The sequence below is a fragment of the Polyodon spathula genome, chromosome 15 (genome assembly GCF_017654505.1).
Source record: "Polyodon spathula isolate WHYD16114869_AA chromosome 15, ASM1765450v1, whole genome shotgun sequence".
Taxonomy (NCBI): Eukaryota; Metazoa; Chordata; class Actinopteri; order Acipenseriformes; family Polyodontidae; genus Polyodon; species Polyodon spathula.
The window spans coordinates 16,011,777-16,038,500 of NC_054548.1; the positions used below are offsets into that span (position 1 = coordinate 16,011,777).

Genomic DNA, 26,724 nt, shown 5'->3' on the forward strand with positions numbered 1-26,724 from the left:
AGAGAACCAGCTGAATCAACCTTACATCAGTATCTTATGCTAGTCTAAAAAAGGGATATATTTTTGGGGAGGGGGGGGGGGGGGGGGGTTGTTGACAACAAACTTAAGTAGAATAAATGAGGATATGGTTTGCTGCCTAACTCACAGCATGATGTGTGTTGTTTTTCCCCCTTCTCCCTAAGTGAAATTTCAAAACTCCTACTTTTGCTATAAATGCCATAATGCAGAATGTTGTCGCTTATGTGCATACTAGCATTGTAACAATTTCCAGTTAAACACAATATGTTACAAACCACAACCCGTTATTTTTTGAGTGGTGCACACAATTGTGTTGACAGTTGAATGTGAATTCATAGTCGTACAACTAAGCCAAGTATGATGTTAAAATGAAAAGCAACTTGATTTCATGGCTTATTTGTTTACTCTATATTTTCACCAGATATGTGTTATCTGATTTCATCTGATTTTACAAGGATTGAGTCCAATTTCATTTCGCATTACATCCCATGAGAGAATGGCCAATGACATTTTGTTTTCCCCAAACAAACTTCATTCTGAGTGTAGACATTACAAAATCTCTGGACAACATTAAATCATATGGCAGTGTGACTTTAAGTAACAATGAAATAATATCAAGAGCACAGATGTATTAGTTGCCTTCAACATCAAGCAATGGAGGCTTTTTATCAACAGCAGAAGCACATCAGTACTTAAAAGGCTCCGTCCATGGCACTTTTTATAAACAATGGAACTAAGTAGACCTCACTGAACAATAAGAACTCTTTGCAAGGGTAAGAGTACTCAGGTTCTTTTAAATCTACTTTGGCCACTTCTTTCTTGACACCGGTTTTGTCTCTGAGTCATAAAGTCTGTTTAATTATATAAAAAGTGGTCTCTCATAAGGTAAAGAATCTTCTCATTTTCTTCAGGCCCCAATTCAATTGACTTTTTTTTTTTTTTTTTTGGTGCGTGTGTGTGTGTGGGGGGAGGGGGACTTCATGAGAAGATATGAAAATGCAATAAATTAATTTGGAATAAACCAGTATTTATTTATTTATTTATTTATTTATTTCTGTTTATTAAATGTGTTCACATTCCCCCACATTTGTTCCAAGGCAGTGGGAATCAACTTAAAATAAAATAACCAAAGTGGAAAAAAAAAAAAAAAAAAGCCAGGCCTTTTAAAAACAAATGTTAAGCATCTCTTGGTCTGTCTCTCTATAATTGCAATCACTATAAGGTCAGTTTCCATCCTTAAACTTTACAGTTGTGCAGCTGTAACTTCAAATTAGGATTCAACAAAACATGCAGTGTGTAGGCAGATGAATGACCATGTGACTGTGTATCAGCTGATGTGTATGGAAGCCAGGCTTACTTTCCAATGCCTCGATTTAGATGCCTCATTCTCTGGCCAGCAAATACTTCAGCTTTTGTGATTGAGCTCCAATAAGTCAAGGGGTACAATCACTGTTTTAAATGCAGTTATAAAACCTGACATTGTGACTTGTATTTACTGAGACTGGCTTTTGTGCTGAAGGAACTCTTAAATAAACAATCTGAATTGTAAATAAAAGTCAGCTTTTCTGATGTCACCAGTCACTCATGCCTGCTGCTTGGTGCCTCCTAGTCGTGTTGAAGGATCTGTAGGTACTGAATAAAAAGACACTGTTTCAGGGTATTAGCAGAAGGGGTTCCTTCCTGAATCAAATTAAAAAGTAGCAGGGTTGCACCAGGGTGATATCACCATGGTATGGTTGGGGTGCTGACAAGAGCACATCTGAGAGAGATGACTGGGTCACCTCTTTTTACATCAAATCAAGTTTATTACATGTAGCTTTTAGCATTGCAAAAAAAATGCTTAATTATTACTTAAAATGTAAGACAATATTTGATCTTTCATATTCCGTCAGGTTGCAAAACATTTTGTGCTAGGACTGGTCTTTGAGCAGGTTTTAAGTCTCAGTATGTAGTAAATGAAGTACTGTGTCCACACTTTAATACATACTGCATATTCCAGCATTATCAGAAGGTGTTGTTTCTATCACAGGGGGGTAAGTTAAGTATAACCTCAGCCTTACATACAAGCTATACATAGACAGCTATAAAGAATACTAAATTAAGACAAATTCATTAAGGGGAATGAAGTTATTTTTATCTTAGTAAGCAGATCATCCTTATAAAGCTAGATTACTGAACTACAGTGTTTGGCTTGTACATGTAAGAGAAAATTATTTTTTAAACAACTTGATGGGGAATTTCTGTAGGAATGCAATGCATTTCTTTCTTTTTTTGCATATTCTTTTCTTCACTGTATTCAGTTCAGTTAAACCAATCAATTCACATGATTTGTCACTGAGTCAATTAAAAAGCAGATAGCCAACATGTCAGCATTAACTTCCCCTTACAGACAGGGTTCTAAATAAATGATTGTATTGTAGTAGAACAATGCTACAGAGAACTACACATTTAAAGGGAGAGGAGCCACATTGAAATGCACTTAGACATAGGCACAAACACACATATGCATACTCATTGTATGTGGATTGTTTCAGTAAACCAGAATCCCTTTAAGACATGAATGTGTTCCTTCTTTAGTGTAGGAAGCCCGATTGGCTACAACTCTTCTTTATTATTGTGCCTTTCTAATGTTTAGCCACAACCCAGGAAGCACGAGGAAAAAAAATCACAGGCAGAGACAGTGACTGTGAGTGATGCCAAATACAGAATGTCTGATTTTACAGCAACAGCTGTTATAGATCTGTCAAGGAATTCTTCCTATATAAGATCCAATATTTAATTTGGATTGGATATGGAAAAACACCACGTTGTATGAATACCACACAATCTAACCTTTGTTTTTTAGAGTGGTAATTATTAGCTGCATTTAAAACAAACAAACAAAAAAAAAAAAATCGTGAAACAAACAAATACATAAATACATCACACATGCGCACAGTAAACGTTGACCTTACAAACTGAATTGAGAGGAAAAAAAATTCGGCTGGATAAACTAAAACAAATAAAAATAAATGAATACATGGATATATTGTACACATATTAATAAACAAAATGGAAATTAAATTAGCCACACTTTTTCTTTTTTTTTTTTTTTTTTTTTACTTCTGTCAAATAAAGTAAGTTCCTCGTTCGCTTTATACATCTTTAATTAAAACTGAACAGAACAGCTAAAGAAACATCCATTTCACCGCGTGTTATTGCTAATCGTGTTTCTCCATTATTACGCAATGAGACTCCAATCAGTTACAGGACAATCTTACTGGGATATAAGAAAAGAAAAGAAAACACGTATGGGGGCGGGGGCATATTTTAAAAATACACTACAAATAAAGTATACCTATATGTGTTGGTGTTATTTAGAGCGAATTGCTAAACAAATAGCAACTTTGTAGGTACCTTTTTTGTTACAGAGTTTACATTAAAAAAGGGCGGAAAAAAAAGGAAACTTACCCATTTTCTTTCTTTATGACCTTTTCAGTTTTGCAGTTACCAGAAGCGATTTAAAAGTTGGGGGAGTATAGCGCTATGTTGAAAGATGAGTGCAGTGGTGGCAGGCTCTCCGCTCTCTTAGCACTAAGGATAGAAGGTCCCGTTTGGAGACAGAGGGTCGTTACGTCATGGATTTGGATTACCGCTAGTGGGAGAGCGCTCTTAATCCTCCACTTTCTTCGCCTACAATGGGGAGAAGTGAACAAGAAAAGACGAGGGACGGGCGCACTATACTTTATGCAGCTACCCAACAGAGTTTCCCAGCTAGCACGTGGATTATACACAAGTGGTACTGTATGAACCCCCCCCCCCCCCCCCCCCCCCACACACAGTTTTAACAGTGATGTGGTTGATGTTTTTTTTTTGTTTGAGGGGTGGAATGTACCCGATCAAACGTATCCCTTCTTTTATTGCACTCTAAACGTCATTTTAAAGGCTGTACCACTTTAAACAATGCATAACTCTGACTATACATTTGCACAAAATGGTTTGTGAAAATGGTTTTATAAACTGCAAATTTGATTTGATTTATCAAAATGGGCTTTAAAAAACAGCCCTTAATGAACGGTTGCAGATACTCATGGAAAATAAATATATCTTCTCAGCCCAGATGTTAAACTATATGCAACTGTCTTACTGATGGTTCTTACTGGCAGTAGAACTTGTACTGGTAACAAGAAAACCTGCTTCCAGTATATTTTCTACTGCCTGTAGTCACTCTGGTTTATATTGTCTCCCATGTCTGTATGATATTACGAAGCAGGGTAATGGATACGTTTATAATGCAGCGGTGCTATCTTTTAATCTGGATAGATCTAGTAATTTTCTTTATGTACACCTTAAACCTTTTTTTGTTTATTTTGTATATGTATGGTGTCAGTTTGTTTGAGTACATTTGGACTTGAATTGGTATGTACTGCTGCAGATTTTGAAAGGTCATAATTCTACATTAAATGAAAACTTGCAATCAGTGTTATTTCCCTGTATAAAGAGAGGATTTGAATTAAATTGAATTTCAACCACTTGGTTCTCACCTCTTAATAGTTGGATTGCTTCTGTATGGTACAGTGGGCACTCATTTCCACTGTGCTGCAATGATGAACGGTGACTTGTTTAATTTAATCAAACATATTCTTTAAATCACACTTTCGATAATTACTGTACATCTATTGCAGAATGTCCCTTAAACTTTCCACACAAATTAAGGGAAACTGGAAAATCCAGCCCAGATTTCTCAAGATCGTATCTTTAGCCCAGGTATAAACCTTGTTGGTACTATAACAAAACATATCTATGGTTTACTTATCTGAAGATGCATTGCATTCCAATAGACCCTGAACAGTGGCAGTTATACACCATTCAGCCATGGGCCAGCGCTGGCCAGCTCTGACTGTAGCGAGGGTTATTCTCCACTTCTAGCCTTTCACTGCAGGCCAATTGTTGATGAAGAATGGACTGCTTCCTCTGAGGATAAACTGGAATTACAGCAGAGCCCACATATGTAAATGAGTAAAAGCAAAAAAACAATATTAACGGCACCCCATGCAAGAGAAAGTGAAGATTTTTATAATCACAAGAAATTAAAAGTACGATATTAAATACAGCTTTTTCTGCTCCTAATAATAGTAACAGTTTTCAGTAATATTATAAACTGTATCCCATGCTGGAATTGGAAAGTAGAAATTCCCTGTTTAGAATTAGTGAAAGGTTAAGTCACATTTGTTTAATATAAACTGAAACCTTTGTGTAAATATAATCTCAGTAACCCTCAGTGAAGCAGTTTGCTAATGCTGACATTCAGTTCCAATCAGAGTTCTTATGCTCAAAGGGGATATTTTTCTTCAGTGAAAATGATGGAAGATTATAAGTTCAAAGTGCTGAAGCTAAGCCACATAAATCATATTAAAAAAAAAAAAGCACTTAACTTACTTGGTACAAATCTGTTTGGTAGGCTATTAGATGACAGTTAACAGGGTTCACCAAACAATGGGTAATTAAACAAAATGTATCATTACATGGATCATTACATGTCTCAAATCAGTTCAGTACAAAACACATACAAAGCATTTCAAAATGTATGCTTGGTTTAATGTCTAACATTAATGGAGAAACATTAGGCACGGCTTAAATCTATTGAAATTAATTTTTGCTAAAAACCATTTAATGATTTAAATAACTGCGTTATATTTCTCACTATTCTCATTTAAATGGTCTTGTATCATGATGGTTCTTCTATTCTTAGGACTGCATTCCCAGTTTTGCCATCTTAACTTTCATTCTAATGCATATGCTATGGCACATAGGGTTAAATATAATATATAATATCAAGAGGAAATTCATACCAGTGCAATTCATATATCAAAACAACTGGTTTGGATAGGCTACAATTTCTCCTTAAAATATATATTGAAATACATATACTGTATATAGTCTTCTGTTTTTTCAGTTTTTATTTACATGTTAAACAGTCTCGTATTAACCATATGAATGCAGTTATCAGAAATGTATAAACATTATGGACTTAATTCATGGTTAGTGCCAACTTGGACAATTTGAATATGCTTCTCAAAATCTCTACCATCATCATCTGCTGGTGGCTAAAGTTTATTTTGGCTCTTGTGAACGTTTGTTTAAAACATTTCAACAAGTATAAAGGACAATCCCAGTTCCAAACGGAAATAATTTTGCAGATATGCAGCCTACTCCCATAAACCTACTTCTACAAACCCCAAAAATGTCATTCTGAGTGAATTAATAGAATTGTCAGCAATATAGCAAAAATGTTTCTAATGTCATTAGAAAAGTTTAAAAAAGTACAGTAGATACTCCGTTTTCCAAATTCACATTTTGTTTTGATAATCAGTTGCTTCAGATAACTGAGATGGCATGCTGTGATTTTATAGTAGGGAGACGTGGAATTTGAATAATCCAGCGTTTTGGATAATGTGATTGTAGATAATCAAATGGCAGCTGTAGACATATTGATGTATGTACAGAACTTAATTGAACTGCATTGTACAGTGCACTTCATCTGTTACATTCAACAGTGTTTGCATTGAGAAGATGCATCTTCCCTCCCCTAACAGCTATTGACATGAACAGTGCTTGCTGATGTTAGTGGGTTTTGAGCTTTTCTTTTTTTAATTAAAAACTTGAAATAAACGACTCAGCAATGTAATGTAATATAGTGCTAAAAACACTGTAAAGTAAAAGGCTTTGTGAATTTCTCTAACTTTTTTCTTGTTCTGTCTTTAGAACAAAATGACATGACAATAACAATAGAAAACAGTTAATTAGGTGTGGCTCACAAAACAATTACAATAGAAGTCTCATAGGGCTTTTTATAAAAAGCAACAGAGAGTTCCTTTTTATAAAAAGCTCAATGAGACTTCCCATTTAATTGGCAAAGATAAAGTAAAAGTTGAAGTTTGAATTAGAAAATCACATTTTCAATCTCACTAGTTTAAATAGCCCTCCACATTGGATCAGTATACCATATGGGGCGAGCTACTGTTTTCACATCTCACAGTAACAGGCACTCGAAAATTGAGCTAGACCGACTCGTTTTGTCCAGTTTAACAACCCTCTGTTGAGTGTGTCCAGAGGTCAGTCGTGGATTATATTACACACATATAAATAGGATTTAACCACAGCATTGTTTTAATATTATGAACTTTAATACTTAATTCATGGTTAGAACCTACTGTACTTAAAATTGTATTACTGTATGTTTCTCAAAATCTGAATGTCTACCCTCCTCAGAGATGAAAGTCTTTTTGTCTCTCAGTGTTTGGATAGCATTGCATCATGTATTGTGTAAATTCATGTGTTACATTAATGAGGCTGAGGAAAGGGGAACACAGGAAATGTATGTTATGGGATATGTGCACAGTACATGTGTATCTTTACCACAGAAATGTGCAATAATATTGCACAAAAAAAGGCATTTGTGAAAAACTAGAACTGTCCTGAAACAAACACCCACATTACATGAACTAGTAAACCCAAGAAACTGTAACTGTTACTTAGTTATTTTTTACTCTGTCAAGTTTGAGGTAACCAACTCCATCAGTATATCGTTTCTGAACAGGAAACTCTGTATAATATCAGACAAAGAACATCTCTCAAAAAATAAAAAAGAAGTTACTGGAACTTAATTATTGGTTCTCCAAAAACAGTATAATTTGTAAAAAGAAAATACCCCACTAAGTTTAATACATTGGGGTCTTTATTGTTATTTTTGATGTCTCTTTCGAAGATTACTGATTAAAAGATTTAAATTGTTAACTTCTCAATAGCCTGCATTATGCCACAGGAAATAACTCCAGAGTACTTTTTGGTCACTATGGAAACTTACTTTACAATTCTATGTAATCAGTCAAACTTGGAGTGGCTGGCCTGACCAATTGTATCTATTGGTCACCCGTTGACAAGGCAAGCATGTGATATTTACAAGTTATATAAATACAGTAATATGTGGATGGATAACAGTCCTAAGGCCAGATTAAATTTAGCACCATTTACCAGGTTAATAACTGACATCCACCCGCATAACACCAATACACAGAAGATTGTATGTAGATATCATTTCCTAAATGGATGGGAAGGGACTACCACGTTGTGCTTTTGTTGAATAAGGGGCTATCTAAAAACTATCCCCTAGGATAAATACAGTAAGTTAGGTTTCTTACAAAAAATATTTATTGAATTCCGTTGAGAATTTGTACTGTCAGAATTGATTAGAACCAGATGTATTTAAGCAATAATACCCATTACAATAGGAATTACAGACTGTGTTATTTGCCAGAGTTCACAATGTGGAGGGTTATTTAAACTGGAGAAAGGTGGTATAAGGTACTGCACATCTTTCATTGCACAATCATCAATGTGTTTTTAAATAGAAATCCTTACACTTTTCACAAAAGGATGATTCATTTAAAAAGTTTGAGATTCATGACACTGTTTTAATGAAAGACAAATACAGTTTAGAAAAGTGGCACAAATTAAACATTGAGTCATACAAAAATAACTTTGTGAATGGTGCCCTTTGCCAATGTGCAGTTTTTTTTAAACATATATTTATTTTTGCTTTTGTTCCAACCATCACCACATCATTTGGAAGAATTTACACAGTGATTATGACTAATGCTCTAACACTGAAAACATACCTTTTTAGGCAATATCAAAACTAAAAAAACTCAAACTGTCTCTTGGTCCATATTTTCCAGTTTACAGGCAATTCAGGGAAGGCACACCTCCTGGGCTCATATCAATACATTAGTCTAACTATTAAAATAAGAATACTAAACCTCTTAAGGCTATAACAGTGTGGCAGGGCAGATACTCTGTTGCTGTAAATAATGTGTGAGGGAAGGGAAGGTTGGCAGGAATGGGGTTAAATCTGTCCCTGCCAGCAATTACAGCTGTGGCAGTTCCCCAATTAGGTAATCGGAGCTAATTGGATAGTGGCAAAATATATATAAGGAGAAATCCTTTGTTTGTGAGCGAGAGCGAGAACCCCAGCCCCAGCCCCAGCCCCAGTCCCAGCCCCAGCCCCAAACTACAATTGTTCTTTTGTTTGAACCTTTAATTTTGTTCCTGTTTTTGTTTTATAAATGTGCAGTTTAGTGCTTGAACTGCAGCTTGTTTCTGGGTCTTATAATCAAACTGGGCCATGACGCTATCCTGTCACAAACAGACTTTCATTATAAAGGTTTTTTTGGTACCTTATGCTGTAACCTTTGCAAGTGTTGGCTTAAATGAGTACAACATATGGGTGTGTTTCTATATTATGCAAGTCTTTGTTCAAAACTTTTTTTTTAAAAATTGGTGCAATACCAATGACTTTATTGGGGGGGGGGGGGGGGTAACATACTGTATTTAAAAATAGTTAAGGGGACTACCCTAGGATAAGATATTAATATATTAGATTGGTTTACTGGTGTTGTACTACTGGAGGGGTCTGCTTTTTTTGAGAGGGGTTATCTTTCCTGGGCCTGTATACATACACAGGGTTATGAGTTTTGATAAGTGTTGACACATTTTAGGTAATTAAAATGGACTCCACTAACCCCAATGAAAGTCCATTATATTAAACAAAAATGTGTTTTTTTTTTTTTTTCAAATATTAAGTCATTGAAAAAAACTGCCAAATGCAACAAACATTCCAAAAAAGATTCAGTGTGGAAAAATGTCATTGAGCAAAGATTGAAATCAACTATGCCACCAAAATAATAAAAAAAAAAAAAAAAAAAAAAAAAATGTATTGCCTTGGTCTATTGTAAAGTTGTTTTGGCAGTTTGAGGTAACATAACTTTGCCATGAAGTCATGAAGACTCAAACTATTACTTCTATTTGAATGCGTTTGCTGTTACTTGTGCTGGAAAATAATTATTTGAGTTTGTTATACAGTATAACAAATGTTTATATACAGTTTCTGACAGCCTATTTATTTATTTTTTTAAAAAAGCTCATTGAAATTCTTGATTTATATGAAATTAAAAAGTGAGCAAAGCATTTTTTCCAAAGAAACAAAAAAAAAATGCAAACAATTGAAAATATATAGTATTCCACAAACACTGAAAAGACTTTAGTGCTATTGAGAAAGCATTTTTTCCAAAGAAACAAAAAAAAATGCAAACAATTGAAAATATATAGTATTCCACAAACACTGAAAAGACTTTAGTGCTATTGAGAAAACATACATTAACAATCCTCAATATCTGAGGCTTTCTTAATAAGCCAACATTGAAGCTAATGTAGAAATTAACAATAAAAAGACCTTGTGAACACTCGAAGTTATTGCACTAATAAAGACATTTAAGGCAATAAATTATATTTCTGGTCACCTAAAGACGAATATAATCGCCTAACCATGACTGGCAACTAAGTGTTAACTAGACAGCTCTTTCTGCTGGTAATGGATCAATGCCCAGTACACAGTGCCAATATTATAGTATATGCCTTTCAAACCAATTCTCTTTAGGTTCTGCCATTTTCTGTTTGTGCAAATCGTAGAAGTAATATGCCTTGGGGAAGGAAAAGGATGAGATCATAAAGAGGTTCTAATTACAAATAAAAGCCCTACAGTCGTAATGTCAGAACACAGTGTATCGCTAACAGCACGGCTTCCATGGTTACAGATATTTAGAAGTGATGCCAGATATACTAGCCAACTAGCAGTTTATTCAAATGATGAAGGCATATCTGCACAGGCAATAGAGCTAATGAATGATCAATCTTTTGCTGAAACAGCACAGCCCTTAATATGGGTGAAGTGGATTTAAGAAACCGGGGTTTATTCAATTATCTAAACAGTGGCATATCTACAGTAAACACAGCACTTAATTGCTTAGATTACAAGATGCCAGTAATAAAAATAGGATCCTTTTTTGCTTAATGCTAACATAGAACCTCGTGCAGATAATGAGAGGTGTTTGGTTTTAAACACAATGAATGACAATTAGTAAAAGTACATTCAATAAACATTTCAAAATGTTTGTGTAGAATTTGTTTCTAGTTTACAAAGATTGTCACCATTACATACAACTTTTGGTTAAAATCCACTGTCTTTTAATTCTTAATCTGGATAGATTTGATATATTTGATACAGTGCTATAAATAAAGTACTGCATTCTAGTACATTTGCTGAAGGATCACATAGCTGACTGAGTGAACATGAAGTGATTAGGCAAGTTACTTAAAAATGGAAAATGCCACATGAGAATTTCCAGTTAGCTTCTTCCTCTCCTGATGATGTTCAAGAACCTAATTGTTTCATGCATCACTGGCTATGTTTACAATGGGAAAAAAAGGAACTGGTATGCTAAGTTTTTGATGTACCTGCATTTTTCTGGAGACTTTACAACAAACTTGTCTGTGACCTGAGGTGGGGCTGTGCAAACATGGTAGGGTTTAGTGAAAGTTAAAATTGAAATACATTGGCAGATTACAAATAACTGTGTGCACGTATAACAGTCATTGCTATAACCCCATAAACTTGTTAAGAAAACAATCACATTTCTCAGACAAACTATTGTACTATCCCATGGTTAATGCTTTCTTCAAGGAATATAAACATTAGATATTACAATCATTTTATGTTTATAAATGAGGGCTTTATTCAATGCGATTACATTTCAAAATGCTAGTCGATTCCTGTTCGTAAGTGTGAAACACTTCCATGAAAGAAAGTAACATTTCAGTATCTGGCATATCTTGTATATTTTGTATGTATTTAAATCGCAATAGCCTAAAAGGAACAGTTGATTAGTACATAATTATCTTCATAGATTGTATGAAAATAATGTCTGAAAACTGAATGTTTGACATGTTCTTTATAATGCCAGGGAACAGTTTATTTAAAAATGTGAGTGTATTTTAAATAATTATTAATAATTCCCCCCCCCCCCCGCCCTCCCCTCATCACCACCACCTGAGTGGGTTGAACCCCACTTTGAACCACTTTTTTTTTTTTGTTTATCACACACTTTATACAAAATACATTTGTGCATTGTGGGAATGTACCATTCCAGTTTGCTAAAAGTCACCAAACATAGCCTGTGTTACAACCATATTTGTTTACTGTATGTACACAAAAAATAAATAAATAAATTGTGTTTGGTACTTGTGTGTTTGTTTCAGTTAAACTTGTGCTTAGACATTAAATCAGGTCTGCCATCTAACTCATCTATTACAGAATTAAGAGTAGCACATGGAAATGCAGAACTCACATTTCAAGAAAATATTACTGTCCTTACACATTGAACTAGTGCCAGTCCCAAATATTCTTGGTGTTTTTTGGTTGCTACAGACATCTCACAACAATACAAATTTTTCCACATATTGTACGCTGTGGACAAACTAAGTGTTTTGATCTTAATACAGATTTTGGCAAAAAAAAAAAAAAAAAAAAAAAAAAAAAAAAAAAAAGCTTTGTAATTCTGAACAAGTTTTAAGATGCCTTATTCTGTTCTCACTGTTACATAAATCAGACTTGGTAAGTGCAAACATCATTAGCAACAGCCTGACCTTTCACTTTCTTATTTTCAATGACTTCCAATGTGATCTTTGGAAAGATGGCAACCTTGAATTTCACTTTAGCAACATATGGCATATGTGCAATATTGTCTGGTACCAAAAAGTAAATTTACTTTATATCCCTTATCATTAAATTATCATTTACTATGGGCACAATTGGTAAAACCAATAATATTTAGGTGATGAATCACATCTGCTGGGCATTATACTGTAGCTCAGATCAAATTGGTTTAACTAGAATGGTGTTTGCCTAACACAGCAAGCCATTGAACTCAATGGAGATGCAAAGGCTGCAAGCCCTGTAGTATAGGGGCAAGTACTGTATGTGTCTCATGCTGATGTCAGTAGAATTAACTCATCAGTCGATAGGAGAACCATTACAGGTGGTTTCATTGTTTTGGGGGAGCGCTTTGTTAGAATGTTCTGCAAGTGTGTGTGACTCATTCCTCTACTATTATTACGGAATATATAAAACTCGTTCACAAGTTAGAGGAGTCACAAGTTTGCAAACAGTTACACCCACAAAATGAGACAAACTCAATATACAGTAGTTTCAAAAGCAGAAACCAGAAAAGGTTGAAAAATAAATGTGGTCTAAACTGAAAAAACATTTTGTTTATTTTAGAGAAAATAATAAAAGTATGCAACATGTACACATTTCAGTTTGAAACCCTTAATCTTTATGAACTAGACCATTATGATGAAGTCATATAAAAGGATCACAGGGTCACATATTTTCAATAATGTACATTAAAACAAACAGTTATTGACATACAATACTGTCATTAACATGCAATCACATGAACAGTGCTTTGCATCATGCATAAAAGATGTTTTTCATTTAGCGTCAACTTAGATTTATAGTTTAATGGGGATGACAGGCCAGTATTTTGGCTGCTTTTTATCACAGTTTCTGTCAAAAGTGAGCTGCATGGCTGTCTCCATGCCCTGGATTTTAGCAGCATCCTCCCCGTAGAGTTTCTTCATTTCGGCCATTCTTCTCTCACCGGGCCGCTCTACTGGGGGTTGTGCACTTCGACCGGAAACTCTGTACAAATCATGGTCAGCCAACACATATGTATCCTGCCGTTCTGCATCCTGCTGCTGCTGCTTCTCTGAGGAAAGAGGACTGGAATTTAGTAAAGGAACAGGTTAGCGACTGCACTACATTATATTAGAATTTAAATATGGAAAAGAGATTTTGTTTTCTACCAACTGCAATAAAAGGCAGCAACTCCAATTTAATTACCAACTTAATGACAAATATCCCACAAGAATGAAACAAAACAACACAACAGCTCTTGGCAACAGTTGACCTATCCATGTCTATAGGACCATTAATGAACATCTTATCATGTGAGGTGGAATCAACACCAACCACCTAACTGATAAGTACTTTCACAAACCCAATACCATTAAACACATGGATAAAAACTAGTCAAAATGTTTGGCAAATAATTGTACTAGTTTTAAAAAAGTTACAATGTGTTCATACAGATTAAAACCAAATAATAATATATATATATATATATATATATATATATATATATATATATATATATATATATATATATATATATATATATATGTGTGTGTGTGTGTGTGTGTGTGTATATATATATATATATATATATACACACACACACACACATATATATATTTTAGAGCTGGGACAAATATCTGAAAAAACATTTTTCACATGTATTCGGATACAAAAATCAGATTTTGATATTCGCTAGAAATGACAAAAATGCATTGCACTTATTTACCACCTCACCAGATATTGCACGACAGTTTAAAAAATGGCAAATGAAAAATAGCTTTGTGTGATATGTGACATTAATATAAAAACTAAAAAATACATGATCAACACAGGAGCTCTTGAACCTATATTTAAATGTTTAAGACAGCAAAAAGTAAACAAACTGGATTACGTGTGCGCACCCTTAGTAATCTCTATGGAAACCCATCTGGGTCAAAGAAGCATTGTGCTGCTTTAAGCGAGGCAGAATCTCATGGGACAGAAAAAGGCAAGCACGTCATTCTGAAATGTCTCACTTAAAGAGTGCCCAACTTGCTGGAAATATTGTGTAGTGATTTTTATATAGATTGCGCATATATATATATATATATATATATATATATATATATATATATATATATATATATATATATAGATAGATATAGATAGATAGATAGATAGATAGATAGATAGATAGATAAATAGATATTCCCTATTTATACAAGTTTAGGTTGTAAGATGCTGTTAGATTCACACACTTACAGTGAGTAAATAGTATACAGTCTACAGTGTAATACTCTATAAATACTTGCTATACTATGGCAATGTTTTGTAATGCAGTTATTATTTTAGTCCCAGATTATCACTGTTTTTGGGAAAAAGTGGTCATATCAGTGGCATTTTGTATAATTCTTACATATAAAATAAAATAAAATCACATGTGAGGAGATTTTTAACAAGCTTCCCCAGCACACCACTTTGACTTGGTCTTGAATCATATCAATTAAAAGAGGTTTTGGGCAACATGAAATGGAAGAATCTACACTACTTTAAAATCTTTTTCCATTGCATTCCAAATGGAGCTTCAGAAAGGAATGTGGAAAAAGTGTTGGACACAGTAATGAGTCTACGGAAAAAGGAAATACAGTCCAGCTGTAGCCAATGTGACTGCAAAATAATTATTGTCCATCTGTGCCTTGTTGTTCTTTTATGAAACTTTACAGGATTCAGGGGGATTCAGACAGCCTCACTTTGTTTGAACACAGCATTCTAAAGAACACCTGAACTGGCCTTGTGACTAAACATTGTTAATTCAGGGACATTAACTACACACTTGAACTGGTCCACTGTAGAACTGAGGAAATCCTGCACTGACATTGGATGATGTTTTGGATAAAGTAAGCACTTATTCCAAGTAGAAACTGTTTGAATCTTATGTTGATTATTTATTTTGTTCCCATTGTCTGCAATTAATAACGCTGACAATGGTGAAAGAAAAATGACTCAGCTACAAAGCGCCTTTGCCAAGTCGATTTGTGTGAGTGTGTTTCCACAACGCAAACAATATCTCATATAATAATAATAACAATAACAACAACAACAATAATAATAGCAGACATGTGACCCATATCAAATGGGTTTCTTTAGATCATTGTTTCTCAACCCTGGTCCTGGTGGCCCACTGTGTCTGCTAGCTTTCATTCCAACTGAGCTCTCAATTATTAACTAGACCCTTAACTGAACTGATAATTTGCTCAGTTAGACCTTAAATTGTCGTCAGCTCTTAAACAGTTGCAGATTTCATGCGGGCCCCCAGGACCAGGGTTGAGAAACACTGTTTTAGATCATTCTTAAAAGTTGGAGAAATGGATTTGTTTATGAAGGACATGAAAGAAAAACTTAAGCAAAACAAATTCCATGAACCAAAGCTCACAGAAAAATGCAAGTCTCCGTTGTGGGAATCATTTGTTGTGATTGTGGACAAAGGAGGAAAACAAGTTTTGCAAAACACAAATTTCACATCTCAATTCCATTTGCTCTTGTGTTAAGTTTGCAATAAAATCAATTCAACCAATCAATTTACAAGATTGTACTTCAGTTCATTTGACTTTCAGATAATGTATTTATCTTTGTATCTTTAACACAAAACATTAAATATTTGATTTTACAGACCTATGTGTAGGTTCATGATGGAATAAACACTGTCTTTAGTTCAGTCAGATTTCCAGGCTAACGGGGAAAAAACACTGCATCTAGTCAGTGCATATACGAAGCTGGGGAAAGGAAAAGCATGCCACTGTTTTTTCGGACCAGGTCGCATCCAGGTCTAATAACAAGAATTTGACATCGGGTTGGGTAAATAATTGTCGGTTTGGCTTGTTTTGTGCTGATGTCATGTTCATACCTTCTGTAGATACTATTTACATCAGCACACAGCGATTTCCCAAATGCTCGCAAAGTACTTGGGGGGGGGACTTCAAAAATACGACTTAACAGTAACTTCTTTTGTAAAGCCCTGAACTAATCCCACAGTCTTTTGAGGCTTTGATCTACAGTATTCTGTGCCTACCTGCACACCCACAACCCAATTGGAAAACACTATAAACACTATAAGACCTGTAATCCCCAGGCTGAAGACTTCAAATCCAGATGACAGGAACACAAAGCCTGGGAGCTGCTGACCACTCATTCAGATCAGTCAGCAACAGATGTCTCTAGTTGGGGATCAGGGATTGGGCAAGAAGATTAGATACAGACCAACTGACTTGGCACTACCACAGGACAGTGTCAATCTGTTTCAGACAGCATCAAGAAGACTAAAAAAATACAACATACAACATAAAACAAGTCTTTATGGTACTGTATAGGATTGGTACATCTCACACTATGTATTCAGTGTGTTTGTTTAAGTTTAAATAATTTTTGTAGGCACAAAAGTGTGTAGGTGCCTCACTCAGACCCGTTACTTACTAAATACCCTTTTATCTGAACAGATGACTGTCTTCACTTTAAAAAGATGCAAAACATTTTATTCAGCATTTCATCTCACAACTATAATGGTACCCTAGAATGTTCTCCTTTTTCTGGTACAGCAGTGAAATTGGAGATGGGAGGTTTGCTGCTGGCTAACCTCAATCTGACAATTTGCTCACGAAATACCTTGCTATCCCTGAATATATAAATTCCGGTTAAAAAAAATATGCACAGAAATTAATGAGCAGTCTGTCCCACCTGTGCATTGGAATCCTAATGACCCATTTACTACCACTGTGGAATGACTGGTTATGACATTTCCTCTACATGACCCTCAAAAACAGCTTTCAGGCTGAGGACTGCCAAGGAAAACACTACATTGGGGAGTAAAACAGAGAACAAATACTCCATCCAGTCATTCATACATTAATCATATTTAGCGTACCACTGAGGAGACAAATATCTACTCAGGGATACCAAAGTATTTAGAAAGTCTGAGTGAGGTTACCGGCAACAAACTCCCCATGCCCAGTTATACTGTGTTCCTAGAAAAAGGAGCATATTTCAGGGTGCCATTCTACTTGTGATATAGCTTGCTCGTTAAAATATTACCTATTCAGGGATACCAAATGGGCCTAAAAACGAGCAATACAATCACTACCCCCCAGTCTTTCTGTACATCATTTGTTGTTTCCATAATTTGTGTTAGTACTGTATATAAACTGTCAACTTAGAATAGTTGAGAGGAGCCACCCATGTCCTACATTCACAGTATGTTGAAACATCTTAGAACAAATAAAGATGTAAAATGTTCATAAAATTTCGCTTCCTAACATACATGGCAAGTTGCATCACAGTTGGGTGTAAAAACGTAATGTTACGTAACACAAACAAACTAGTGACTATTTTACATTTCTGTTGTCTGGGATACAGGAATTCCTGTGGGGATCATTAGGCTTCTAACATAAAGCAGAACTGACCTGAACTGTCACAGCAAAAAGGTTTTAAGGTCATATTCTTAAATCACATACAGTACAGGTGTTAAGCAATATTGTTTAATTTTTTTTAAAACATTTAAAACAAAAAAAAGTCTTATGGTTGCCAAACAGTTCATGCCTTCACTGAAAGAATGTCATTTTTTCTTTTTCAGTTGGTATTAAAATAAGAATACTAGTAGAAAAAAGAACAAAATGTTTAGAAAATATTGGAATGGGTAAAAAACAAAACAAAACATCATTTTAGAAAAGCATGCAAAAAACAGTAACTAAGAACAGACTTGGAATAACTTATTTTTCCACTTTGGCAGCTGTGTTTGCTCCACATTTGTGTTGCGGATGACTGGACAAATCTTGAAGCTGTGGGACAATCCAGTGGGTTGGAGCCTCAATTGCAAAATCTATTCAGCAAGTAAACTATTTGAACGTTGCCAAGGGAATCCATGGGGCGCTACATCTACAGTATGCAAGGGGGATCTTTCCTCTCTTTCACTGTTAGATGTTTGGTGAATAAAGTAACTAATTAGGATTATATATATATATATATATATATATATATATATAGACACACACACACACACACACACACACACACAGGAGATGCTGGTTATTAGCAACCCGGATAAACACAACTTTCGGTTATAAACAACATTTGCCCAGTAACCAATCCTATCCCATAGACTTTAATGCTAATGGAATTCTGATTTTAGCAACAGCATGCCAGAAGGTGGTGCACTGTAAAAAGCAGACAACGTTCGACAATTTCTTATTTTACAATTGTGTTAAGTGTAATTGTGTAAGTACAACTGTAGTACATCGTTGTGTGGTACTATTTAAGCAGAGTCCTTTTGTTTGTTTTACACAAGTGTGAAGTAAACAGTTCTATGTTTGAGTATTTTGTGTTTCTCATGTTATTTTTTTTTTTAACATTAACATTTAAAACACATTTATTTCAGTGCCATATTTGTACAACAGCAGTATATATCGTTTAGCTTTATAATGGCAGATGATAGAATAGATATATATATTAATCTCCTACAACCAAAATAATAATAATAACCTATTAATAATTATAATAATATTATTATAATAATTATTATATTATTAATCCCCCCAAATGGTTCACCTGGTAAGTGGACCTGCCACGTGACGGTGCGATGTCGTCTCTAGCGTTAGCTCTTCAAGCTGAGAATAATAATAATAATAATAATATTAATAATAATAATAATAATATTAGTTGTTATTATTCTCAGCTCTTGTACGTTAGAGACCGACATCGCACCGTCACGAAAATGGTCCACTCAGTAACCCCCCTGGGGGGGATTAATATTATTATAATAATAATAATAATAATATTAATTAATTAATTAAGTAGGTCCAGGTAGGTAGTAGCAATTGGCGTATTAAGAAATGTCGCAGCGTCACTCGGTCTCGGATTGGGACGTATGTGTCCCACGTTCCGTCCTGATGTTGGACCTGTCCTGTGGTCAGGACAGTGTCCTATAGTTGTTGTTGTTGTGTTGTTGTTATTAATATCGTAAGACACATGCCCAATAATAATAATAATAATAATAATAATAATAATAATAATAATAATAATAATAATAATAATAATAATACATCTGTTTAAACACAGTTATTAATGTTAAATGATCATCATATTCTGATGTCAATGTGTCAGACTGTATATAGGCCCAGATTATTTGTACATCAATCAAGAATTTAAAGGTGAAGTCAGTTCGTGGACACCCCCAGAATTGACTTCTGTATACTTGACCATGAAAAGGTATTTTTTATTAGTGTGCAGTGATACCTGCTGGTGATGGTGAAAAACTACATGAGTCACTGCTATGCTAACACAGTGCATTTATTATGTTCAATAGTATAACTTCCTCACACAATCAGAACTCAGCTTGAAGATCACACAGAACAGCAACACAGCTCAATCTAATATGGAGAACTGGAACTCAGTCAAGAAAGTCAAGATGGCAGTGTTCTGTTTGGGTTTTTTATGCCCCCATCGTCTCTCAAGAAACAAAGAATCTACTTTTGTCATCACTGATTGCATTTACAGTACTTTCCCTAGTTCACTGTGCTTTGTTAATTCCCAGTTACCTAATATTGTCAGTTTGTGCATTTCGTTGCCATAGTTAGGAATAAAAAAGCTTACAGATAAAAGATTCTTGCAGTTTTAATGATGGCCACGGTACTGTGTACTTCTGAGAGACAGTAGTGACCAATCAGTGTTGGTTAAGACAATGGCAGCTTGAGAGTGTGTCAGTTTAACTCCTGCATATTACGTGCGGAGCTGCAAGACCTCATTTTAAACATATGCCTGGCTGTGTTGTAGAGATTTTTAAATGAGCCTATCAAAAAGAAAACTAGCCTGTGCAATTCACATGTTGAACAGGAATTCCACAAGCAAAACACAGTAAGTTTCCAATAAAATGTCTAGGAAGAAACCGCACGGTTACCAGTTTCAAAGAACATGTTTGTAAAATAAGCAGTACCACATTGATCCAAGTGCATCACCTGCCCCCAGTGAAAGAATATAAAGCCTTAAAATGTTTGTTTAAATCAGGGATAGGATTACTCCTCTTGTAAAAGGACGGTGCAAGAATCCAGAGACCATATACACCACAAGCAAGCATTTTTTACCACTGTACAAAAGAGACTACTGTAGTTTGCATGAGCAGCTATAAGGCTTTTAATCTGGTCTTACATGAAGGGATCATAATCAGTAACAGCAATGTACCGCACAACACCAGAGAAGTTTGAATTAATGGTAACAATCTAAGATCTGTCCACTAGCAGAAAACCTGAAATGGCTCGAACTGCTATGCAACGGTTCTTATTTTATTCCATGATTAAATACTCACTGAGCTCCTCCCTGTGTTTCTCAGTCTGTGCGAAGTACTGCCGGAGCTCCTCCGTTATCTCCATGTTAGTTACGTCGCATTCTATTTCGCTGTCCGACTCGGAGTCCCCTTCACTCTCCGTTTCAGATTCGCTCTCTGTTTCCAACTCCTCCTTGTGCTTCTCCTGCCCCCTATGCCCATGCTGCCTTGCCCCGTCCATTCTCTCTCTGGGTGCAGAATAATGGCTCATGGAACTGGGATTATCACCTTCGTTCCAGTCAGAATAGCGCTGAGGTGCAGCAGGTGGTGGTGGACTGAACGGTGAATAGTAAACAGCTTCTAGTGCCTTTCTATAGGCCTGTTTATGTCTGTATTGCCAGTTCACGGCCTGCTGATAATGACGCCAATACCTGGAGTACACTTGGTGATTATACCAAGCATCACTCTCTTGATGGGGTGCTTCATCCTGTTGTGGGTGAAAGTGTTACACTACAATTATATTGTTTGCAATAATCATGCTTTAGGCTATACACCAAGATAAACAGTAGATATGAATGTACGAATCTTTTCTAATATGTTGGTCATTCTGCATAGCTTGAACACATGTGTGTTCCCCTTAAAAATAAGCTGATGGAACCAAAGTATGCCACATTTCCATCTGCACCATGAAAGCAGTCTGTACAACTCAATCTCACCTTACCAGTATCAAACTGGGGTCGCGGCAGATTCCACCTGCAGGGTACAATCTACAATCCAATCTGTAGAGATCACCTTTATGTATAATTGCTATTTATAAATTAACGCATCAACCTAAAATATTAAACTAAATATTTCATATATTAAAAACCCTCCTCTTGTGTAACATTAGATAACTGAGTTCTGCCAGCTCCCAATACTAACTCAGGCTGACAGGAGTCCCATTTGAAATGGATTTTATCTTGATTGGCTGCTAATTTGAAATCTCTTTCAAGTCAATCCCTGTAGTAGAGTGAAAATCTGGCTTTTATGAGGCTTTCCTGGTGTCCTTTATCTATCTTGTTTTGCCATAAATGGGGAATTCTATAATTATGCAATCTCTCTATCTATATATACATATATATATATCTTTTTGGTCGTTCACTAAACCTCAGAATTTTACCATTATTTGAACCAATTACGTTATTCCCAATACATTATAATAAATAAAGTACTTGCCATGATTCTCCTTCAATGAATGTTAGATCTACAAACAAAGAGAAAGTAACAGTCAAGACAATAATATTTCAGATACAAACAGAAAAGATGTCAGTTACTCAGATTTCCTATACCTAAAGCACAAACGTATTTCTGACACACATGCAAGTGTTTAAATACACCAGAATAAAGTCCAAGCCACCCTCAAGGGGTCTAAAGCAATTTATACAAACTGAGCTGCTAAACTGTGAAATTGTTCAGGATAATCACATCACGGGACCTTAGATGCTAGCTTTTGTCAAGTTTTTTTTGTTTTGTTTTGTTTTTGCAGTATTATTGTACACAAAAATCGATTGGTACAGTGTGTCATCATTACCAACCTGTCAACCTGCTCCGCACCCTCTCCCCCTGGTATTTCCACCAACTCTGCATTACCTACCATAAACAAATCATTCGGAGGAGTCTACGTTTCCCTGTCATTGTCACCAATTAATTATTATTATCTGCTTTTGACGCTCTTCTCAATGGCCCAGCGACACAAGCAGGTTGACGACGTACTGTGCTTAAGTAAAATGATTACTGTTCTGAACAAACATAACATTTCATTGTATTGCGCATATCTGTTTATGAGACAGTAGTGATGCTTCACTTGGTACATCAATGTTGGATATTTGAGAACACTCCACCCTTCCGCTCATGTACATGTTTCGTTTCAGTAAACATGCCATTTGATTTACCAGTGTTATGCTACATTCAGTTTTGGCAGAATGTATTACCAACAAAAATGCATACAACAAATAGAATTTTGATATGATGTATTCACTTTAAAGTTTGGCATGCACCAGATGCATTTCACATTAAATGACCCAGCACGTAGGGCTAAGGTGCATCGTCAAATGTTACTGTATTTTAATCTTGCAACATATCTGCATCAAGCATAGTACTGTAACTTTGCAGTTGTCTATACCAATAAGCAGTGCACAGAAAGAAAATGCCTCCAGGAATATATACATCGATTCACACTCAGCATGTGGAATACCATTGCCACCCTCAGATATACGGCTAAGAGCTGACAGATGTCTGTGAGCTAACTCCCTGCTGAGACTCAACTGCTACAGTACATGTACTTAACCCTTACAACTTGGGTGAAATAATGTACAATTAACAATAGAAGCATACCGGTTTACACAGGGTTCACCAGCAGCATGAGCTTCAGTCTATATCTGCGTTAAGAAGTCTTTTCAGACACATTTTTTTTTTTTGCTGTCAATTTTAAAAAGGCAAATAATTAAAAGAAAAAATTAAAATAGAAAAAAACACACAACAGGATATAAGACATGTACGAAAATTATATATATAGAAGTATGATGTAAAGGGTCCCTTTAATATAAGGGTTACGATTTTTGCCATTGATACGGCAGAATACAAAAATATGCTGGCGTTATAGTCAATACAATGCATACAGCTGCCAAACAAATAATACTAACAACAACAACAACAACAACAATAATAACAATAATAATAATAATAATAATAATAATAATAATAATAATAATAATAATAATAATAATATTTGCACGTTACAGGACTTGAAATGCGGTGATGTGTATTCTACGTCAACACTGCCAAATGCTTACAATTCATTTTATGAAGTGGCCAACCATTCGAATAATTTGTGAACATTGGTATCGTTTTAAATTTATCTGGCAGAATTTTCGTGGCTTTTAAATAAAACGTTAAAAAATAATTATGTATGGGTTTCTTTGTACAAACACGTGACAATCTGTGCCTCATGTCAAGTGTTGCTTTTGAACAGGGTCGAAAGGAAACAAACGCTGCACCACTGCCGATGAGAAAGACGCAACAAAACATACAATGTAATTAATTACCTCGTGAAAACTGACCACACACGTAATCGCTTGGCAGTTATCACAGAAATGTATAACTGCAAATTGTAAGTTAAACGTCTTTGTCTATACAACGTGTACAATATATAGTTGCCAACACAATACAGTATCATGAATTAACAGAGTGCCCCTTTCGTACAGAAATATTACTTAAAATGCGTATCATCGAGAAAATACAAAGTAATATATACTCAGTGTACACAAGAAACTTCCAACAAACTCACTGTATTATTTCAGCGTTTAGCACTCCCCCCCGTCAAGACCTGTCCAGCGCTATAGACAGGAAATTGAGACTTGCTGCTACCGTTTACGGTTCTTTTGTTTTCCAGATACCAGTGAATGACACGTATACGCCATCTAGTGGTTCAGTTTGTCATGTAAGATTTACATGGCCAGTATTTGAAACTTCAGTGTTTGAAATAATATACTTTCTCGTTACCAGGGATGCCTAGGCAGGAAGGTAATAATATGATGCAACGGGCATTGGTTAAGCTACAAACACCCGATTTACCTTGCTGGGAAGACCAACCGAACCGAGAACTGACCAATCAGCCTAGCCTTGCATGTTGAAATGTCTGCAGGTACTGGTGTTATTACTGTGTTATTTTTTAACCAGTTCCTCAGATCAATAAATTACCACTTAAAACTATATTTATGTTAAGCTTGCCAAAATCTTTTCTGTCTACCATGAGGAAATAAAAGAGTGTTTACATTAGGTGACTTAAAATTATCATCATTATCATTAGTATATGCTTATATCGGCCAAACCTGTATTTATCCCGTGTATATGTCAAAGAACCTCATTGTGATAAAATACACTAAATTGTTTATTTAGCTGACTATATTCAGTCTGAATAAACTGATATTTCCTGTACTTGCTGTGTTACCTTGTTACCCTCTCCATGGTAGAGTTGAATATCTAATCAAGCTTACTTTCAACAGAATATTGAAAAGGGACAGGAATTATAGAAAGGTACTGTACAGATGTACTGCAATACATTTGACAGGGTGTGGGTCATATTTTAACACTAGGTGGCACTATTCCCTTAAAATCCTAAGCCTATAACCTGGTAAATGATTTGTAAATACAATCTGTTATCCATTTATCAAATAACGTTTCCTTTAAAGCTTATTTTAATAACACATTTAAAGAAATGTCTTTATAAAACAAACCCTAGAAAAGTTAATGTCTGCTCCTTTAAAAGGTAAGGGCCCTGGTGAGGAAATAAAAGTCAGCAATCTTAATGTCCTCACAAAGCTCTCCTATACAAAAACAAAGTCTGAAAAATATAACTGCAATACCATAATACTACCAGTATATGACCTTGATGAAAGCATAGCAAAATCATAAGCAGGATTACCAGAAATGTCAACTAAGGCACTACAATGGACAGTGTGTATTGTGTTCATACTGTTATGATACCATGTCAAACGACAGCTAAGTGCTACCATCACACCTTAGTACTGCACCAGGAGCTTGCAGTTGTAGGTCAATTGCATTGCAATTACATTATTATGGAAGGCCATTGTGTCTCAAGTGTGATCTTTTGAGCAGATGCATTGTGTGGTGTTGTGTAATATGTGGACTGCTAAATAGAACAGCTGAAAGGCCTAGGTGAAAGATTAGTGCATTCATCCCTGATGCAAAGAAAATACATAAACCAACCAGATAATTGGTCAGTATGTATAGCTGCTAGAACAGCAGGGATGTTGTTCAAAATGTATTCATCTTTTGGGGCCTTGATTTCTATATATGTAAAAACAAAACCTCTTGTCATAGACAATTGCAAATCAGCGACATAACTTTCTAAAACCTCAAATTGACTAACCCCACAATTACAAACTGACTGGTCAACCAATTACACCACTTAAACCCAGAAACAGAGCTCCTAGCTATTGTAAAAGACTTGCAGATCATAGCTTTTAGTAACACAACATTATTAATAATAACACAAGGTTCAGAGTTACAGATTCTTCAGTATTATGATCATTTTCAGTTGCCAGTGTATTTGTACCTTTGTGGTTCTACTATATGGAGTCACACTTTGTAGTGTTGTATACTGTATTATTCATTTAAAAGTGTGCCCCAAATCAAACAAACAGAATGGAAAGCCAGCTAAATTATTACACTTAATTACTGTGCTCAGCGGGCACTGCATTTCTAAAGATCTACACTTTATACTGTTATTTCAGTGTGCCATTATTCCTTACGGCTGAAAAAAGAAAATAGGCAAATAATATATACTGCATGATTTTCTTTCTCTTTGGAAAGCCACAGCAGAATTAACCAACCTTCACATTTTGTTATTCACTTTCATTAGCAAAATGCACAAATTGAAATGTAAAGTTACAGTCAATTCTCTATAAAGCCTATAGAAATCACCCTGCCTACCACTGTGGGCTGTCTGATTGGAGTTATCTGATTGGAGTTAAGCTGCCAAAGCAATTGGAAAATGTATACATTTACCACAGTGCATGTGCATTACTATGCTTTCCCACACTAGTTTGCATGTGTTTTCGATGCTTTAATCAAGCTTACTCTACAGGGGGAAGATTCTACTGACAATTTTGCTTATCGAATCCAGGAGGGATGGAGACAGTGGAGTCGTCAGGAATTCTAGGCTGCAATGTGCTTATCAAACATTTATTTTTGGACATTCTCTACGTATTGCTTGTTCCCCCAGAACTTTACATGCTCAGTTTAAAGATATAGGGCCAGATTTATGAGGGTGTTTATAACAACATTTTAT

At 35.3% G+C, this 26,724-nt stretch overlaps 2 protein-coding genes across 2 annotated transcripts in view; both read right to left on the minus strand.

Annotated features, from left to right (window-relative positions):
- LOC121327528 (neuronal membrane glycoprotein M6-b) overlaps positions 1-3,788 on the minus strand; it is a 40,457-nt gene extending 36,669 nt beyond the window's left edge. The window contains exon 1 of the mRNA XM_041271601.1: positions 3,469-3,788. Within this exon, the coding sequence (XP_041127535.1) occupies positions 3,469-3,472 (4 nt within the window). The 5' untranslated portion in view covers positions 3,473-3,788. The remainder of the gene's footprint in view (positions 1-3,468) is intronic.
- A 9,353-nt stretch (positions 3,789-13,141) lies between these two features.
- On the minus strand, positions 13,142-24,296 carry LOC121327576 (gem-associated protein 8-like). Its single transcript, XM_041271677.1, has 4 exons — positions 24,199-24,296; positions 22,089-22,116; positions 20,916-21,360; positions 13,142-13,661 (listed from the first exon to the last, which is right to left on the minus strand). The coding sequence occupies exons 2-4, from the start codon at positions 22,089-22,091 to the stop codon at positions 13,405-13,407; spliced, it is 705 nt and encodes a 234-aa protein (XP_041127611.1). The 5' UTR covers positions 22,092-22,116; positions 24,199-24,296; the 3' UTR covers positions 13,142-13,404.
- Between the last annotated feature and the right edge of the window lie 2,428 nt (positions 24,297-26,724).

Excerpts from the sequence above, each read along its gene's own strand:
- LOC121327576 (XM_041271677.1), bottom strand. Across the intron at positions 13,662-20,915 it reads GAAACACAGGGAGGAGCTCA|AGAAGCAGCAGCAGCAGGAT; the intron begins GTGAGTATTTAA and ends CTCTTTCCTCAG.